This window comes from Rhinolophus sinicus, linkage group LG02 (assembly GCF_036562045.2).
Source record: "Rhinolophus sinicus isolate RSC01 linkage group LG02, ASM3656204v1, whole genome shotgun sequence".
NCBI classification, from domain to species: domain Eukaryota; kingdom Metazoa; phylum Chordata; class Mammalia; order Chiroptera; family Rhinolophidae; genus Rhinolophus; species Rhinolophus sinicus.
Window position 1 is genome coordinate 78,764,203 of NC_133752.1, and position 21,753 is coordinate 78,785,955.

Below are 21,753 nucleotides of genomic sequence, written 5' to 3' on the forward strand. Positions count from 1 at the left end.
GTGTTAAAGAATACTGATGACGTTCTGGTTTTCAAATTTTCTCTGTGGATTCTTAAATCCTGTATCAATAGGCTACATTTTCCAAATGATCACTTAGAAAGCGTGCTTATCAAAGGAGGGCAAATACAGCTAAAAGAGAAAAGCCTGCAGGGACTTCTCTATAACATGCACTCACTCGTCCTTTCGATGCCTTATTGCTATATACAATCTTTTGGAGGGAATCCTAACATAGCAGCAGACCTCTACTAAACACCGTGTTAAAAAGAAATAAAACAAGCTCCTACCTTTGGCTACGATGTAGTAATTTGTGGCAGGTCAATGCCATCATCATCATCACGTAAAACTAGAAAAGCCAGATAAAACACAAGGAACATCTGTTTAAAGGCATCTGATAGCTGACGAGACTCTCAGGAGGTAAGTGGCTAAAATCCCAGAGAGAAGATAACTGCACGACAAGCAGTCTACATTCTGTGGATGCTTTTCCTCTTGTGGAACTTGCCAATTATCATTGGAATGGTGCTAGAAACTTAGAATCTGGACATGGGGCCACTGCAAAGAGGCAGAGAAGCCAGTAGAGCTTTTGGCAACCCCACAGGTGTGGAGAGACAGAAATTAGCGTTTTGGTGCTGCCAAAGTAGACAGCTATTAAGGGGTCATGTAAGCAGTGAGAAAGGAGACACAGATAAGCCAACCTGTCACTTGGAACAATATCCCTTCAAGGCATTTGCCACGAAGAGCAAGAACCCAGAGAGCTAAGCAGAAAACCTCTGTATGGTGCCAGGTAATTACTAGAGTACTCAGGGGGATCATTTTTTAAATTATACGAATGTCTGACCACTATGCTCTATACCTAAAATTAATATAAAATAATTGAATCTCAACTGTAATTGAAAAATTTTAAAAGGGGGGAAAAGGGAAAGGGGAATAAGAGGTTCAAATCTCCAGCTATAAAACAAATAAATCATGGGGATGTAATGTACGGCATAGAGAACACAGTCAATAATATTGTGATAGCGTGGTACAGTGTCAGATGGTTGCTGGACATATGATGGTCACTTCTTTAGGTATATAAATATTGAACAACTATGGTGTACCCCTGAAACTAATATAATAGTGTATGTTAGCTGTATTTTAACAAAAACCTTAAAAAAAAAGGAAACCTCTGCAAAGTAAAGTGGAAATTCCAGGAATCTTCTTGTTCAGAGAAGATAAATATTAGAATTTGGGACTGCCCAAGGAGGGGTGGAATGCAATAAACACCTCAGTTACTCAGTTGGGCTCACTGGAGAAGTGTACCATCCAAATGGAAACAAACCAGATGGAGCCTTACTAACACTGCCCTATAAACACAGCAAAATCAGCTCAATATCTGATTGGGTCAAGGTGATCTGTTAGCACTCTGTTGCCCCCACTATCAGCCAACAGCCTTTAGCTCCTTCAGGTTTTGCCACGGGGCAGAGAACTGCATCACCCCAGGCACACCCTTTCGTATAAAACTGTACAAAAAGGACCACATCCAGTGACTGATTGAGGGCGGGGATATACAATCATGCCCAGCTTAATGACAGGGATTCCTTCCAAGAAATGCATCCTTAGGCAATTTCCTCCTTGTGCAAACATCAGAGTGTGCTTACACACATCTAGATGGTACCGCCCACTGCACTCCTAGGTATGGTGCAGTTCTATTGCTCCCAGGCTACCAGCCTGTAAAGCATGTTACTGTACAAAACAACACAAGATTAAACCAAGAGCAAGAAAAAAGAATGCAATCAAGAGACGAGGGAAACACCAGATACAGGAGGCTGCTGCTGCTGGCATAACATGACATGCTGTTTTACAGTAAAGTTTTTTTTTTATATATATAAGTAGAAAGAGTACACTCTAAAATAATGATTAAAAGTATAGTATAGTAAACATAAACCAGTAATACTGTCGTTTATTATCATTATCAAGTATTATGTCATTTATTATCATTATCAAGTAAAAGTATAGCACATAATTGTATGTGCTATACTTTTATATTACTGGCAACACAGTAGGTGTGTTTACACCTGCATCGCCTCTAACACGTGAGTAATGCATTGCATTAGGATGTTATGACAACTACCGCTTCACTACGTGATAGGAATTTTCCAGCTCCATTATAATCTTATGGGGCCACCACTGTATATAAAGTCTGTCGCTGACTGAAACATTATTACACGGCACAACACTGTAAGACTGGGCTTTCTTTTCCCCACATGGAACAACTCTCTCAGGCCATATACGCTGCAGAGCTCCCCATGGAATTAGCCAAGGCTTTAATGGGCCTGGATCTCATTTCAACATCTCCCTCTGCCCAATCCTGCTTTCTCTCTGCTCTTTTATATCAGTGCTGTTGCCTAATAAAAACCCCTGACAACAAACTCCATCTCATGACTGCTTCTGGAAAATCCAACTTGTGACAGTCACAGGAATAGTCCAAAAAAGTGGTTGATGTGATGGATTATGGATCTGGATCACTCGCTGCTGTGATAGCAGTGAAGATGCCATCACTGATGGGAGGTAGAGATTGACATTCCCTAGCATAAGGGGTGGTCCAATCGTTAAAACCCTCATCAGAGGTGAATTGGTATAGTATGCCGAGGGAAAGGAGTACACTGAATGTGGTAACTTACCAAGTGCTGGAGAAGTACAGAGGAAAACTAACTATAAGGACAATGGATTGGATGGCTTACTGCTAAGCATCAATGTCCTAGAAAAAGATGGCTCAAAGCTACAGACAATTGCAACTCATGTGTGAAAGCCAAAGGGCCTCCCTAGTAGCTTAGAAAGAGGCTCTTATATGCTTCAGCATGAGAGTCTAGAAATCCGAGGACTAGAAAAGATTCATAATGTAGACCCATTAAAATTAAGACCTTCTATTCCATAATAGACATTAATAAGAGGGAAGAAAGACAAGTCACAGAGTGGGAGGTCTTCACAATACACATATCCAACAGATGCTTTATATTCAGAATGCATAAAGAACTATAAATTGAAAAAAAAAGACAGACTACCCAGTGAAAAAAATGGGCAAAATACTTGGACAAACATTTCACAAAAAGGAGTATTCAATAAAAAACACTTAAAAATCCAATCAAATTCATAAAAAAAAAAAAGTAACAACACCACGAAGAGATACCCAATACTATCATCAGAATTGACAAAATGAAAAAGACAGACAATACCAAGTATTGGGGAAACTTTGGAGCAACTGCCATTTTCACACATAGCTGGTAAGAGTATAAATTGGTATAACCACCTTAAAAAATTATTTTGCTGAACAAATATATAAACGTGTTCAATCAAATATATAACCATGTTCAATGCAAGAACAGTCATAGCATCACTATTCATAATAACTGGAAACAACTCAAATGTCCATCCATCACCAACAGAATAGAAAAATACATGGTGGTATAATACTGTACAAAAATGAGAATGAATGAACCACAGGAAGATGAAAACATAATGAACCTCTCAAACATTATGTTGAGCAAAAGGAGCTAGATAAAACAGGAGTGCATACTGTACAAATTCCATTGATACCAAGTTCAAAAGTAGGCAAAACTACCTAAGATAAAAATGTTATTAAGTGATACTTTCTTCGTCCTATAAGTATCTAATATATTTCCTGAATGGCAGGCAGGTGTCTTCTATATATCGAGGTCCTTGTCTTGACCAGTTCATATTTTATGTCCTAAATCTAATCTTTCAAATGCAAAACCTCTCCTTCTGCATCTTCACTAACAAATTGAATTGCATATTAATGTAGGTAGATAATCATGTGACTATCAGGGCTCTTAAAAGATATTCAGTTTTAGGGCAAATTTCTGACACAAAGGACAAAAGCATTTATATCTGAATGTAATTGTTGAGTGCCCCTTTTCTAGCACCAAAGGTGCTAGTAGTCAGGAGAAAGGCGCTTTGGGGAGGGTGAGGTGACTGGGTGGGGCTTCACAGCGTTTGTGGGATGCTGTTAATATGTTTCTTGATCCGGATGCTCATTGCATGGGTCTGGTCACCTTGTTAAAACTTATTGCACTGTGGACATTATTTGTATACACCTTTGTATGAATGGTATACTTCCATTAAAACATTTTAAAATGCAAAGAAATACAGACACTTACATTGCTTTCCTTTTTTCTTCTCTGGTGAGAAACAAATCCTGCTGACATTGGTGCTTTCAGTTTGGTTTCTAAACTGGGAGCATTTGAGGAAATTGGGCCAGGAGGCATTCACCATCCCCAAGACTGATTCACAGCCCTCTTTTGCAGCCTCGCAGAATGACCTGCAGGGCAGGAGTCCATAGCTAGAAGAAAAGAAAAAGGTGAAAATTAATGTTTTTATAGACTACTTCTCAGAATAATAACGAAATTAAAGTTGGCCACCAGGGCTGTAATATTATCTTAATTTATATTTACTATAGTCAACAACTTAAATTTCTACATTCAATCCTATAACAAGAATTTCAGTCACCTTATTGTCATGGTTCTAGAGGGAATAAGCTATCACATAACATATCATCTAACCATCTCCCATAGAAGCGTTGTTCCCCAATGATTTTTTTAAAAGTTTTCCTGTGCTAACATAACTCTGTCAACCAAAAACAAGAGCTCTATTTAATATCAAAAAGAGTAAATTAACATGGAAACGAAGGCCCCCAAATTGGAAAGGCAGAAGTAGGTCACAAAATAGGTTAATCTCATTTCTTTATCTTCCCTTTGAGAAATTCAAAGTATCTCTGAGACTCAGAGAGAAAGCTTTTCCTTACCTCCCACTGCTTCCCTAGCAAAGAAACATACAGACAAGTGACAACTCAGTTATTTATCTACAGTTATAAACAGTGTATTCATTTATAGTTTTTAAACAGTTATTTATCTTCTCAGATTTCTATTCTATTTTCTGCAATATAGAAAAATGTAGATAACTGTCCATTGATGGTCAAGAGTAATGATGCCCCCAAGAGCTTGTCATTATTCATCTGACATGCAATCAAACACTCCTGGTTCCACAGCTCTGTGTCTGGGGACTAGGCCACCACAATGCCAAGACCATGGCCTTGTTCTCTTACAGACCCAGGTGGCTTTTTCTACTTTGTAGCTGCAGACTGCATCTCTGACCCTGGCTGGTATTCTGCAAAGGCCTGTCATGTGATTGTAAGGAAACTTGGAAAGAAAATATACAAATCAGTCAAAGCAAAGCACATACTTCACAAATGTAGACTCACTAAGATAATGCAGAATCATACAATATTAGATCTGTAAGAAATCTTACACAACACCTCATTCAAATCTTCCATTTGAGACTGGCCCGGATTGTGGGATGGGCTGGAGGTCACACAGCTTCCTAATGGCAGAAGCAGGAAGAGAAGCCAAATGTTTCAACTTTCAGTCCATGCTTTGTCTACTCTCCCATATTGTCTGTTCTCATATAAGAGCCTCATAATTGGGCTTTAAAGATTCCTTTATCCATCGGCACATTTATAATCCCCCATTCATACTTCTACGGATTACAGAAACATAATGGTATGTGCCAGTCACTGAGTTAAAATAGACCTGATAGAGTCCTAGGAAAGAATCTTGGGAGAGAGATCTCGTTATATATAAAAATGTGGAAAGGGACACTCAACAATTACATTCAGATAAAATGCTTTTGTCCTTGCTCTCAATTCAGAAATTTGCACTAAAATGGAATATCTTTTAAGAGCCCTGATAGTCACATAATTATCTACCTACATTAATATGCAATTCAATTTGTTAGTGAAGATATGGAAGGAGAGGTTTTGCATTTGAAAGATTACATTTAGGACATAAAATATGAACTGGTCAAGGCAAGGATCTCGATATATAGAAGACACCTGCCTGCCCTTCAGGAAATAGATTAGATACTTATAGGACGAAGAAAGTATCACTTAATAACATTTTTATCTTATTCCAGAGAATTTAGAGACTATATTTTTTCACATGAAACTTGGGTACACGGTTGCGGACGGTGGAGAACTTAGAATTCCTATGTAATCACTGACACTTTTCTAGCCTCTGTTCTGAGTGCTTCTCGTGCATTAACTCATTTGTTTTCACTGCAGCCCTAAGTGATAGGTCCTATTACTATCATCCCTAACACCCAAAAAGTCAACTGAAACACACGAAAAATAAGGGACTTGTCCAAGGTCACTGAGGTAGTGGGTGTCAGAGTCATAATTCAAACCCCAAAAGACCCACTCTATAAACTATGCTATTACATGTGAGTCCTTACTTCTGGGATGTGTGTTCCAAAAGCACAACTAAAGGTTAGTGCAAAATTTGATCTGCACTTTCTGAGTGGACCAATCAAGTACTCAGTGGTTAGGTTCTCCCTTCATTCTACAAACTCCTAATTAGCCTGCCATGAATAGATATGTGTCAAAGGAACATAAAGGAAGGGTAAAGTCATTTCTCCTTCTTTTCCAGATGTGAGACAGCCCACAGTAACGCTGTACAACAAACTAGGCTTGACCTTGGCATTCTTTCTTTGTCTTCTAGTCCCCAACGTGGATCCCAGTTTCTGATATCATCTTGACCATGCACACTCCACCACCCCACCCAGAGAGCCACCTCAACCAGAGCATAACTTGCTCCTAAATATTTTCTTCCTTGCCTGCAATCAAAACTACTTTCCCCAAGTGAGCAGACTGCAATTAGGCTTTCAAAGAAGAAAAGAAATGAAAATAACGCAGAGTAATTCATAATAACAGACGGACACTTAACCCTCCCAAAGATCTTTGCATCATTAGAAGATTTGCTGGAGCAAAGGAATTTTTAATTGATAGAATTTCAGGTGCCATTTGCAGGGGCAAAATTCATCCAACACTGTGAGGTGGGGCGGATCACAGCCAAGCTAATACTCAGGGCCCAACTCTCTCAGTGGTTCCTGAGCCTTTCCTCAGTTTTGAACCCACATATTTTTGGATCACTCCACCTTTTCTCAGAATCTTAGATAGTAAGAGCAATGAAGGTTCATTCAGGGGCCTAGAAGACTGTTTGCATGTTCTAAAGCTGAGTCTTTAACTCAGAAGCTGACTCATTCTCATTAACTTACCACCGTTGTTTTCTGCAGTCAAGGGTAAGCCCACCACCCTAAAACTTTTACCTGGTCACTCCTCACTGTCTGATCTTGGGCCAACAGTTCACTGACACACTAAAACTCAGTTTCCTCATTTGAAAAATGAGGGATTTGGAAGAACTGATTTTTCATGGTCCTTTTACCACTAGCATTCTGTAAATCAAAATGAATCCTTTAATACAATGTTTCTCAGAGGCGTAGTGATAATCCCACCAGCTTTGCCAAATTTCAAAAGGTAATAGATATTTTTTTCTCAAGATTTGTTCAGGGAATATATAGAGACATTAAAATACCATTAGGCCTTCCATTCTAAAAATAGGACCTAAGAAAAATGTCTAGAGTGTTTCCAAATTGCTCTCGTAAGAGGTGTAACCAACTGAGAGTCATAAGCTTTAAATTGCTGAACCAGGACATTGAAATAGTGATAGTGTATTAATAACTAGCAGCCCTTTCAAATAGTGAGCAAAATGAGGAACCATTTGTTCTTGCTTTGCATGAAATTCCACTGCCTACGAGGGGCTGAAATATTTTGCTTTTCATCACACAGAACAGTGTGCCGAGATAGACCACACTATTTTGGAATATAAGTGTCTATATCCAAGCAACAAGGAGACTGACATCTGAAAAGAGTGCTCAGCACAGGGACAGAGTCAGATCTGACTATCAGAATACTATTTTAGAAATGGTGATTATTTTAAATTGATGTGTGAAGTGCACTTGGTATTGTGCAAATGTCCATAACACAGTTCAACTAAAGTTTAAGCAGAAAATAAGTACATAAACAAATATATAAATAATTCTACTATGTAGTAATAGTAAGGTGGGTTTTTTTGTTTGTTTGTTTTTTTGGGGGGGGGTTTGTGTGTGAGCGTGTGTGTGTGTGTGTGTGTGTGGTTGTTTTTTGCTGTTGTTTGTTTGTTTGTGTTTTTTTTTTGGTATTTCCACTAAGAAGGATGTTATAAAATTATTTACCTACAAAAAAAATGTAGATTTTTACCTATACATTTTTTAGCAAATTTATCTACCAAAATTCTTTGAATTTATTTACTCAAAAAATTACAGATTATTTCTTTATTGTGCCTTTTGAAACATGTCCTCATCCCCCAAAAAACTTTATAGATTTTATCTGCAAAGAAAAAGTTCTGATGTAGACATAATGTTAAAATTATTGAATGAGATACAGGTACAAAATGGCCTTACATAGAGGTATGGATTTTTAAGTTTTAGAAATCATTTTTTCTAACTTTTTACTTGGAACGACTTTTTGACTTACAGAAAAGTTATAAAAATAGTACTGAAAGTTTCCATATAGAACGTTTCCATATATCCTTCACCCAGGCTTCCCCAAGGCTAACACTTTACATAATTATAGTATAATTATCAGAACCAGGAAATTCAGTTTGGTACAGTATCTTTAACTAAAGCAAGGACCCAAGATCTCCATTCAGGTTCCCACATTGCATTTAGTTGTCACTTTTTATTTTTGGTAAATAAACTAACCTTTAAATATATTAGGAGAGCTCAGGATTTAAAACTCTTTTTCCATAAAAAAGTAAATAAAGAGTCTTTGTGACAGGTAGACTCTAAGACGGCCCCCAATGATCTCTGCCTCCTGGTATTCATGCCCTGTGTAAGTCCTCCCTTTGAGTGTGGGCTAGCCTAGTGACTTGCTTCCAACCAATAGAAGGTAATGGGATGTCCTTTCCATCATTAGGGTACATAAGATTATGACTCCTCTACTGCTAGCAGACTCTCTCCCTTAGCACATTTGATAAAGCAAGTCGCTACATTGGGAAAGGCCACATAATAAGGACCGGAGGGTAGCCTCTGGTCAACAGCCAGCTAGAAACTGAGGCCCTGAGTCCAATATCCCTTGAGAAACTGACATTCTTCCAATAATCACATGAGCTTGAAAGTGAATCCTTCCCCAGTCAAACCTTCAGATAAGAACCCATCCCTGTCCAACATCTTGATTGTACCCATATGACAGACTCTGAGGCACAGGACCCAGGTGACTCCTACCTTCCAGATGCACAGAAACTGTGAGGTAATAGATGTGACTTGTTTTAAGCTGTTAAATATGTGGTAATGTGTTATGTAGCAGTAGGTAACTCATACACTTTTCTTTCATATCTCACTTGGTTAGGGGCATGGTATTGAGTTAATGATGTACTGTTCGTTGATGAGATGCACCCAATCATTTTTTCCCCATATTCCTAAATTTGTCTTTGTGAGGCTGAGCTTTTCAGTGAATAATGCTTACAAAGTCGTAGTCACAGAGCGCTCACAGAGCTGCAGAGTCTTTAAGAAAATGTTAATGCTGGAAGGGTCTCATAGAATAATTTACTCCTATATCCTCCTTTTATATTGTGAGGTAGCTGAAACCTGAGAAAGAGATCTCATAGCCAGATACTGTGACTCCATCCCAGTGCTCCAAAATGTCTCACCTAGCTGGCCTCTTCTCACATATACGAGTCACAGATAACACAGGAATATAAATCCACAAATGACACAGGAGCATGAATTCATCACCACTGGTGGGAAACAAACAACAGATGGCCTGTTCTCTCTTTGATGGACCAACAACATCAGCTTTCTCTGTCAGCATATTCTGGTGGCCTTAAGAGACCTCATCAGATGGGGTATAAGAGAGACAAGAAAGAGGTTTCCTTGGTTCCTAACTTCATTAGACGTGGAAATGGAAAACTGTACAGGTGAATGTTTGTACATGTCATTATCTCACATAAGAAGAGAAATAATGGGAGAAGTCAGGGTATTTTGGGGGTCCCATTGTTCTGAAACTCTTAAAAACCAGGACTGTGCCTGTCTTATTTTTCATTTGTAATAGCCATGGTTCCAGCAGGAAAGAAATGACCAACTAAAGTAGGATCACTACAGGGCATTTAATGAAAGGGGCACTTAAAATGTGTTTCTAGGGTAAGTGCAGTATGCTGGGAGAGGTTGTTGTTAGCATCCCAGACTTAAGGGTCAAAGGGAGGAGGCAGTTATTGGAACTGACAGAGAGCCACCTGGGGAAGGCTGTCTGATAGAAGCCATAGCCTCTTCTAGTGGGATGCAGGCAACCCAAGTAATCTGGCAAAGAAGAAACTAGGAGATCATTACTCATCCTGACTTTCTTCCTACACGCTGATGTTCTATTGGTGGCTCCCATGGGCTGAGCCCCACAGGGAGCTAGAAAGTAGCCATTGTTGGAACCAATCATTGGGGAAGGGTGGGATGAAGGAAGGTGGGAAGTGGATATAGAGAAGTAAATGAGAAATAGCCAGCACACTGTTGCATGCCTCGCACCTAGTGGGAGCTCAACAAACACTTGTCAAGGGGTAAAATGCAGTGGTGTGCAAGTAGATTGTGAAACTATTATTAGCTTGAAATCTACTAGAAGTGTTATACCACAGAAATCAGCAAATGATACAAATGATAGTTCCGTTTTTCAGGGAGCCAGTTTATCAGCACACCATTGGATAAAAGTATAAATCATGTCATCTACTACAGAAGGAAAGCTGTTTTTATGTCCCCTGAAAGGAAAATTACTGTCATGCACTTGAACCAGATCAAGACATTATGTCAATATTAAGTCATTATCTCCCACCACCCCACCCACCACTCCTCCTTTGGTATACATGATTTTCTTGGTGGTACCATCTACCCAAATCTGCAAGTCCCAAAATCTTTGCCTCACACTCAATCTCACCATCCATATGCAATTAATCACTAAGTACTATTAGTTTTACTTCTTAACACTTCCTCAAATCCATTTATTCTCCCCTCATTTTATGTTCTAGTAAAATTAAACTAGTTGTAGTTTCCCTAATATATTATAGATCTAGGCTATTACTCTACCTGAAATGCCTTCTCTCTCCACCTTGTCCACATGACAAACTTCTATTCAACCTCCAAAACCCAGTTTAGCTGTTACCTCCTCCCTGGCAGTAGCCTTTCTAATAATGCCAGACGCAAAGAGTTCTTCCTCCTTTTCTGTGTTACCCCGACACCTTGCAAATTGATCACATTGTATAGCAATTTAATTGTTTTTATGTCTGTTCCCTATTATGCTGAGTCTCATGAAGGCAGAACTGTGTTTTCTTCATCTTTGCATCCCCAGCATCAAACTATGTGCCTGGCAATATGTGCCAAACTCTGTGCCAAGCACTTTTGCAATAAGTGCTTGCTAAAGGAATGAATAAATTGATAACTTTCTTAATATTCTTGTTGAATGAGCTGATGTCAGAAGCTGAGAGGGATCTCACTCCCAAGCTCTACATGTGCCTGGCAAGACCCTCTACCCCTCCCTTATGTCTACCCCATAACACTCACATCCTTGCCAACAGTATCTGCTTGCAGGACTGATTCCATCAGGCCCTCTTCCCACTTATGTCAGTTAAGACAGGACGTCCAGAATGTCTGGGTCTCCCTCACCTTCTGGACTCCCATATCCTCATGAGTCAAATGTAATCTTAGTGTGGTTTTCCTGAACAACAATCTATTTAAAATGACATCTCTTGCCACCAAACCCCACTCTCCCAAAGCTTCCTTACTGGATATTGTCCATGGCACTTATCACTATCTGATATACATGTATGTATGTATGTATATATGTATGTATGTATTATCCATTTATTTGCTTATGGCCTATCTCCTTCCAGTGTAAGCTCTATGAGGTCAAGGATTCTTGTCTATTTGTTTGCTGATGTATTCCTAGTGTGTACAATCAACACAGCATGAATATTTGTTGGAGAAATGAGTGAATCGCATGCAGAGGATGATTCGGTGACCTGCTTGGAAAACAAAGCTGTCGATAGCAAAGCTGGGAATAGAGCCATCACCACCTAACTCCCAACTTAATGGGTTGTACAAGAGGAGACACCATCCCTGCTCCCCTGATCCCTTCCCCTTCAGGTCAGCAAATTCTATACGTGCTGTTCAATCTTGAAAAAATTCCCATGTAAGAGGAAAATGTCGGTAAGATTGCTATGGATAAAAACCCACAGATTAATTGTCTCATACACCAAGAGCAGGGTGTCACCCTTAAAATAGAGAAACTTGAGGAAATACCAATAGATAAACACAGCTAAATTAAGATGGGTATGAATACTAGAAAACCACACAACCATCCCTGAAAGAAAATATAAAATTCTATACCCTTCTAACCAATGCAAACCTGACTCACATTAATACTTGGCATACTTAGCAGGGCACATGGGATGGTGGATTAACAAATCACAAAAGAAAATTGCAAGTGTTAAATGATTTTTGCAGCTGTTTTGATTTTTGCACATCATGAAATTGTGCCTTAAGTATAGATCTTTGAATAAATTGAATCACAAGTATTAAATCTATGTTCTAGTCACATCCACATAATACCAGTGAATTATTGAGGAGAAAGGTAAACAAACTATTCCACTGAGCTTGAAATATGTGTGCTTGAGACTCTGTCAGTGGTAGGACAAGTCATTTCAGAAAGATTTAAACTGTCATGCCAGCTTCTCCAGCTTTAACATCTTTGTAAAGTAAAAGAAATATGAGTAACCTGACTGCATATTACCCACTTTTGGAGCCATGTTGGCTCATACAATGAAACCATACTTATCATTGATGTTTTATGTATAATGCCAAAAAGCAGACTAGATTACTATGTTGCCTGAGGTTGAAAAGGGACTGTAATACACTTGACCACCTAAATAACCGATAACGGGCCCTTGTGTGGCTAAAAAGACTGCTATTTCCAGGTTAGCAGGTAAAATAAGGGAAGAAAGCGGCAAATGACTTCCAGAATATTTAGTTGGTAATAGGAACAAAGTGCATCTTTTTTCTTTGCCTACTGACCTATATAAATTTTTTGAAATTATAATTATGAAACTATTGTAATCCTATAATGTTTCCATTAATTCCCAAATGTCACACAATAGAGTTCTTAGGACATAAATAAAATCTTTAGTAAAATAAATTAGCAGTATATAATCATTCTCCATTTAGAAAAAAAATAATAAAATAAGCTTATGTTAACTTTATATAATTTCTGAATTTTTCAAAAAATTGTTTTAAGTCAAGTTATATTTTCCAATTGGCTTTAAAGACAATATCAGGATTGCATTTACATAGGAGATTGGCACATGCTATCTTATAAAATAACATATTTAAGAACACAGTAAGCTTTCTAAAATTACATTACAGGCAGGCAAATTTGTCACTTTTTTACTAAAACATTATCAGTAAATTTCAACTCAACAATAATGTGGCAATATAATGCTGTGCAGTAGTAGAAATTGTGAGTATAAGTTGGATGGTGAAGGAGAAACTTTATAATTTGGTATAGAATGTACTTTAAAAAAGAATCATTCCAATATCAATTTTGGTGCCATCTTGGTTACTCAGCAACAGGTCATCTCAGTGTTGTAGCCACCTTTACTAATATGATGGAGTCAGAACAGGAAAACCATATCATCCGTGCATTTGAATGACAGGAAACTTTTATTGTAACTTTAAGTAATGAGAACTGTAGTATGGGCTCATTTTTCCAGGGAACGCTACCGCTTCTAAAAGTCTACGGCATTTATAAGAAATGAACAAATTGTGCCTTCCAAAAAGAAAAATTTAAACATATCGTGTTTCTTTTAACAACATTTTTCTTCTTGCTCCCTAGATGCTGAAACAAAAATATGCCTGGAACTTTTTTATTTACCTATCAGGATTTTAGCAAAAATAAAAGCTTAAAAAATTAATGTAAGATTTCCCCCCAATTTTGTGTAGTCAAATTTGTCAGTTTTTCTGACATAGAGGTCTTGGTTTCATTTCATCATTAGAAAAATCTACCCCAATTAATAACTGATTTTTTCTCCAATGTATTTTTTAGTTTTTATTTTATTTTATATGGTGTGAAGTAGGAACTTAATTTTAATTTCATAAATTGGTCACCAATTATTCCAACACACACTACTGAATAGCAGTTCATTCTTTTTTTTTTTCTTTTCTTATTTTAAAATGCCACCTTTACCATATTTCCTAAATCTATCTTTATTTGATTTCTGGATTTGCTGTTCTGTTCCACCAATAATATATTTGTGTATTCTGAATGAGCATTGCAGTATATCTATGCCCCAAGTTATTCATTATGTACACTATATAGCTAAAAGCACAGGCTCTGAAATCAGACTGCCTGGCTTCAAATTCCAGCCACACAACTTACTAGCTGTGTGACTTAGGGAAAATTACTAAATGTTTCTTTTTATTTTATTTTATTAGTTTCAGGTTAGAACTATGTGTGTTGATCTGGAGCGTGTCCATCATATATAAAGTAAAAGTAAAAACTATCGCAGAACAGTGTAAAATTGTCCCAGTTGCTACCCATAAGGGAATGAAAATTCAGAATGGGGAAAGGAAATTTTTTATACATATATATAGTTTTTATTTTTTTCAAAGAATGTTTGAAATGCATAAAAAATTATCAGGATAGATTCAAATGTAATTTGTTAACAATAATTGAACTGGAGAATTGGACTGGGAAGTGTGGGTTAATGGAGGGTGGGAGTATGGTTTTTTTTTTAAACTTGAGAGACTTTTATTTACTTTCCCATATCACCATTTATTGGGAAGTATGTTTTTAATTGTATGTTCTTTGACAGTTTTGCAAGAGTGTGTGTTAATTTTGTAATAAAAATAAGAGAAAGACAAAGAAATGAATATAAAGTGAATAGAAGACAGCAACATAGCATAGTTCCTTACCTTGATTTATTATCAAGATTTTAGAAGCAAAACTCGCAGAATCAAGCATGAGAAGTACACAGGGGGACAGATCTTAACATTTGGAGTTAGAATTTCTGTTTTCTACTAAGACCTAACACTGAGCACGCACCAAGCCATCCAAGAAACACAGGAGTCCCAAGCAGATAATTTAGCACCTCTGCAAGGTGATATACTTCAAATATCTGTTTAACATTTATTTAGGTGAGAACCTGAGAGTCGAAATGAAGAGAAAGAGGGCTTTGGGTGGCAGGGTCCCAATTTGCAAACCCTACTTGGCAAAGCGGAAGTCCTACAGTTAATTCAACCCATTCTTTCTGAAAACAGGTCACCACCTGTTGTTACTGGATACGTTCCATGAGGTGTAAACAAAAGCCCCCAATGGATTCTGTCATTATTATTCCCAAAGCAAATATAAAAGTATCCCTGAGAAAAGTTATGGTAAAGTTAATTTTTTTAATCTTCTTTCATAAGTTTGTAGAGCTCCTTTAATCAGTCTATTTATACGCTACTATGAATAGAACTTCCCCTTAATCTTATGGGAAATTAATTTACCAAAAGATGCTGGGCTCTTTGCTACAGGTCTCCAATAAGTTCTCATCAATTGGTTTAAATATTTTCAGTGATAAAAACTCATCATTTCCTGAGACAACAATTCCATGCATATACAACTTTATTATCCATGAAGGTCTTACTTTAGTTAAGTTAGAAGTACTTCTCTGTGACTTTTGATGATTGTTTCTATCTTTTCCCTGTGGAAGCAGGGAGCACAGAAAAAGTGTGCTCCCTCTTCTAGGCCATGGTCCAGACATGTTAGATGGCCAGGGTGAACCATTGGGGCTTCACACCTCCAGGTCCCTCAACTATTCTTCACATGGACACATTCTGAATCATTATCCTGGTCATTATTCTCAGACATTTTATTATTGTTTTGTTTCAGCTTTTTAGCTAAACCTTAAGTCTAAGATTTTCAACTAGAGTTGACCTAGTCTTATTAATCGAGTGCATAGTAGTCAATATTAAAAAGAAAGAACTGAGTCAGGAACAATCTAGTGCTTCCAGACCTATCAGGTCCAGGATTTTGACAGCTGGAGAAGAGCAAGTTAATGTATTTTAGCTGGTTTTTCTGCCAAATGAAGCTCACTCAGAAGGAAGCCAAATCATGTCTGAGACTATCACCCAAATAACTTTAAAATTGTAATTCAGTTAATATGTACATAGAATTTGATTTATGCATGAATTTTCAAGAACATATCAATTATACCAAGCAATATACAACTATAGTCAACATATTTTGCACCTAGACATTTAGGATGGCTCGCTAAATGAGAATTTATTTATTTATTCATTCATCCCTACAAACATTTACTGAGCACCTACTATGTGTTGGGCACTATTGTGAACACTGGGTATACAATGATGTACAAAGTCAACAGGTTCTCTGCCAATGGGAGCTTATAAAGTAAGACAGATAACGTCCAAACAAGCAAAAAGGGATATAGCCATGCTGCAGTGAAAGATAACAAAACTACCGAGGGTGGTCAGAGAGGTTTCTTTGCAGAGATGTCTTTTGAGCAAAGGGCTCAGTGTGAGGGGATAGATCCTTAAAGGCAAAGGGAACAGCATGTGCAAATGAAGTGGGAAAGATGTTGGCATTTTTGAGAAATAGAAAGAAAGGTCAGTGCAGCTGGGGCAGGGTCGATGACACTTGAGCAAGGAAGGCTTCAAAAGCACAGCAAAGAGTTTAGCTTGTAATCTAAGTCTAATGGAAAGCCCGAGAAAGAGTAGAGGCAGGGGAATGACATCATCTAATTTGTCTTTTGAAATTATCTCTTCGGCAGCTAAGCAGAAAATAGATTAGAAGGAGGGAAGAATGAGAAAAATACGCAAGTCTTGCTTTTCTGAAAGAGGATGATGAAGTGTAGACCCTCCCAGAAATTCAAATATTATGTTTGACTATGTCAATAATAGTAGTTACTATTTATGGAGAGTCACTGTGTGCCAGATAGTGTAGACCATGTACTCGTATGAGGACTTTAAGTAAAATGTTGTTTAATACATGCAAACAAACCCTATGAAGTGGGTATTATCAGTATCATTACAGAGATGAAGAAACAGGGTCAGCAAGGTTAACTAAAATGTCCAAGGTCTTATACATGACAACAGGCAGAGAGCTATGGTTTGATTCAGGTTTTCTCTGCCCCCAAACATTCAAGCCCTTTCTCAGCAGTTGCCAGATTAAATTCGCTAATCCCCAGTGATCATACTTATTTGGGAAAAAGTGTAATGCTTTTGAAGAAGCTCCTTTGAGGAAACTCAGTTGATCCTCACTACAATCTGATAGGGATTGAGTACACTACAGAGAACTGTCCTGTAGTTCCCAGGTTTCAGATATAATCTTTAATCTCTAGTCATCCAACTAGATAAGGAATTTTCATTTATTTCCACAGATAGTAAGAATTTTTGCTAAGGACCCAGCGGCAGATCAACACTCCAGAGGGTAAGATCAATAGCAAAACATGTCAAGTGTTTAATGTTAAGGCCTTATGTCATAAGCAGAGCTTCTCTGCAAAGTATTAGAAGATGTGAGTAGGGAGATGACAGTCAGCAGGCCCTACTGGGTGTCTGGTAGAAGTAAAGCCAAGGCTGCATTTTCCAGGCTAAATTAAACCCCCTCCAGCTTTGGTAAAGTTATAGGCCTATTATTCAACAAGGTGGGAAAGGGAGATAGTTATACATCAAAAGCACGGGGCTGCAGTATCTGGTTCCTCTTTCAAACGCTGAGACCTCAGTGTGCCTTGTGTATCAAAAGTCATCCAGAAACTTTTGTTCTTCTACTTGCCCAGGAAGTGTGAATTCATCTCTAGCTACTTGCTGATATTTCTAAGCTATTCCTCTAACGCACAAATTTGTAGGATCACCCAAATGGCTTTCTGCTAAATCTCAATATTTTGAGGTGCATTTCACTGAATCCACATAAATTATATTCCACTTCAATTATCCTGTATTCTGCATAATACACACATTTATTAAATGCAACCTTGTCTAAAGTAGACACTGTTAAAGTTCATTGTTATATAATATAGTTTTAGTGAGTATCTGAGGTCTCAAAGGAGTGAAGTTAAAAACTACCGTTTATACATCCCACTATATCTTTTTAAATTAAATTTTAAGTGTTACGTTTTAAGTGTTTATGCTAAATTTTAAGTGTTTATGTTTTAAGTACCTATTTTCTCTAGGATGGAATATAAGCCATTCTCCATTATTTAAACAGTAAAGAAAATTAGTATAAAAGTATACACAATAGTGCAATATAAGAAAAATATGTTCAACTTTAAATTATTTCCCATAGTACTTTGTACTTTTCTCAACTTATTTTGCATATTAAATTTAGCTTGCAAGTCCCATGCCCATCATAAGTGACAGTAGGAAGCACGGGTCTGAAAGTGTAATTATAAAATTAAATATGATAATAAATGTAATAACAAAAAATAGGATAAATCCCCAAAGGACACCTGAAAACTGACTATAAATCATTATCCATTATAACAGAAAATGGAAAGCTCTCACATGAGAGCGTTTCTCAGGATGAACCAGGTCAGGAGGAAAACAAATTTTACCTAAAAGTGCCCTGAAGACTATGAGCAGCTTAACTAGAATTTTGCAACTAATTTAACTGAGAGCAGAGACTGAGTTATTATAAGAAGGATGATCAAAATGAAACAAGAGTCCCCTGAAAGCTGAATGCACCCTCTTTCATTAGCTTATTTATGCACACACATGAGCCCACAGAGAAATGAAAGCAAAGAGATATAAGTGAAATCGTTTGAAATTAAGAAGAAATGGAACTAGAATCCAGGTCCAGCAGCCTTGAATACTCTACCTAATTTTCTTTTAATCCCTATAGTATTCTACACTTTTCTCCAATCCTTCAGTACTCAGCATATGTTACAAATACTTCTTGTGCTCTCCATTTTATTACTTCTTCTTCTTCTTTTCAATCCACTACTTGATAACGATTGCTGACGCCTACTGAGCTGTTCTTTAAAGCGAGGCACTGTCCCAAGCTGTCTCTGGCATTTAATCCTCACGTGAACTTTATGAAGCAAATACAGCTATTATCTCCATTTTACAGATGAAAGGGCTGAGACATGCGGCTGCATAGCCTGCTGCTTTCTCAGCCACTGCAGTGTGTTCAGTGCTGCCCCCCTCCCAAAGATATGTCCATGTCCTAACCACTGGGACCTCGAATGTGACCTTATTGGGAAAAAAAGGTCTGTGCAGATGTAATTAAGTTAAGGATCTTGTGATGATAAGATTATCTTAGGTGTCAGGATGGGCCCTAAATCCAATGACACGTGACCTCATAAGAGACAGAAGAAAACACACAAACACACGGAAGAGAAAGCATGTGAAGATGGAGGCAGAGACAGGAGTGACACGGCCACAAGTCAAGGAATGCCTGAAATCACGAGAAGCTGGCAAAGGAGGGAAATGAGGTCTCCCTTGGCAAGCTCCAGAAGGAACATGGCCCTGCCAGATTTGGGGCTTCTAGCTTCCAGAGCTGTGAGATAATAAATTTCTGTTGTTTAAGCCACCCAGCTTATAGTAATTTGTTACAGCAGCCTTAGGAAACTAATACACTCACCCTGTCATACTGCCATCATTCTAGGAACACAGGAGGCCTCTTTACTACCCTCCCTAGTTTAACCCCTGGGAAACACCTAACAGAGCTTCTCTCTCTTTCTACCATAAAAACACCTTCTGCAAATGACTCTTTCCAGCAAACCATTTTCCTGAATGTTGTGTCTGCTAATAATTCTTTACTTACTTCTACAATTCAGAATCTAGTGTTTCTATTGTACCTAGTTTTTATTCTATGGCAATGCAGGCTTTTTCCAATTAAAATAATAAATGGCTTTGCCCTATTAAAAACATATTTTACACACTAATCAAATTAAAACAAATAGCAAACCATCTATTTGCACTTGAAAATGCAATTCATTCTAACATTTCTGTTCTGAAAACTTTCTAACATTTTAATTCAGAGAATAATTGATGTTATATGTGATAACGTGTTTTAGCACATGCTTTTAAAAATGTATATTTAGTATTTCAAATATTTCATGACATACTTTTCATTGATTTACTCTTATTGAAAATTATCTCTAACCCTATTCTATAATGTGCTGCACAGTCTCTCTTTGTCCCTTTGCCTCTATCCTTCACCCTCCTTGCCTGACTGAGTTCCAGTGTCGACCATGAAAATCACCCAGCATCTCACCCATAGCTGATTTAGATGATGAGATACGGGACTTGTGAGCTGATATTGAGATGAGAGGTTGGACCTTATGTTTTGAGCTCACATTAATTGTGTGCCCTTGCCCAATGGTTGTCGGTGAGTTCAGTTGGCAGGAGGCGCTGGCAGATGGGAGGGCAGGAGGAGAGTGAGGCCAGGGTATTCAATTCTTCTCTCTCCCTGCAGGACTAAAAGGCTGGCAGTGGCTGTGCTCCTCCTAGGACCGCAGCACGTAGCCTGTCAGGAGACCTCTCTCCCACATCTACAGCTCCCTCCAAGTGGTGCCCAAGTGCAAGGCATGGGTGGCGGAACTGCATTCCCTTATCGCAAGACCCTGGGGCCTCCCGTCACTTATTTGTTCTCTTCATCCTAACCACACCTCCATAAATAGTTCTTCCAATAAACTCTTTTCAATCACCCCTTTGAATACGCCATCTGTCTTCTGCCAGAACGTCACCGAAATAGCTACTGAGTGTCCCAGCTGATAACATCAGTCTAACATACTGAATAATTTATTCCCATACATAAAATTATTCCAGGTTTTCAAAAATTTTCTAGTTTAAAAGGATCACAACTGGTTATGACTGGTGTGGGTTTTTTGTTTTGTTTTTTCTCCTTTAACAACAACAAAAACCAAATGGGGTAGCTTAGGATAATTTTGTTCTTCTCAGACACTTCTGCTACAATCTACTCTTATCACTGAATGATGTTGGTTCCAAAATACCTGTCATCACCATCATTGATGCACTCGGGGAAGACAAGGCTACAGCCAAAAAGCATGATATGTTGATAGCAACTGAGGCGATGGAGATACGTGAAGAATTTGAGGAACTTCTCCATTTCCGTGTTTTTGACAATCGAGGAGAGAGGTATTAGCGTGGTGTGGTAGGGCAGCATCTGACACTGGCTGTGGGTGATGTTCACGCAGGCACCTAAGAAGCCAAGATAATTACATTTAGAAGCAGAAAAATCAGAATGACATGTTCACAAACTCATTTGATATGATAGGTTAATGTGTTCATAAAATATACTCTAAATAAGAACGATATACTGACACATACATACATACATATACATCGTTTTGCCTACATACATGTGAATGTGTGTGATAATGAAATCAAGCTATTTACATTCACAGAGGGAGAGCATTTGCGTCCTGGACAAATATGTGGAAAAATACATTCATACCTAGCTGGTGGGCATATAAACTGGCAATCATGGTTTTGGATCACAGCTGGGCAGGGCAGTATGTATCCAAAAACACCTTTTAAAAATGCACATCCTTTGAAACTGTGATATCATTTCTAAAGAAGTTATCCTAAGGAAATAATAGTGATTGTGAACATGGATTTAACTACATGGATCTTCAATCCTGACTATGTCAATAGTTTAGGGTCAGTTCAGAGCCTCTTGATTTCATTTTCTTTCATAGCTTAGCTGGCTCTTCTCCTGGGCACTAGCACCTCCACTGCCTTTCCTTCTTCATTCCATAAATGTGCATGGTTGGTCTGATATAAATCAAAATATTAATATGACTCCAGATGATGGGATTTTAGGAGACATATTTTTCT

At 37.9% G+C, this 21,753-nt stretch overlaps 1 protein-coding gene across 3 annotated transcripts in view; it reads right to left on the reverse strand.

The window, feature by feature from the left end:
• The window catches only part of CORIN (corin, serine peptidase), a 201,080-nt gene that overhangs the window by 104,961 nt on the left and 74,366 nt on the right, over positions 1-21,753 (reverse strand). For all 3 annotated transcript variants that reach the window (XM_019741053.2, XM_074324644.1, XM_019741052.2), the window contains 2 exons: positions 20,907-21,114; positions 4,152-4,333 (listed from right to left, as the gene is read on the reverse strand). In XM_019741053.2, the coding sequence (XP_019596612.2) occupies positions 4,152-4,333; positions 20,907-21,114 (390 nt within the window). The remainder of the gene's footprint in view (positions 1-4,151; positions 4,334-20,906; positions 21,115-21,753) is intronic.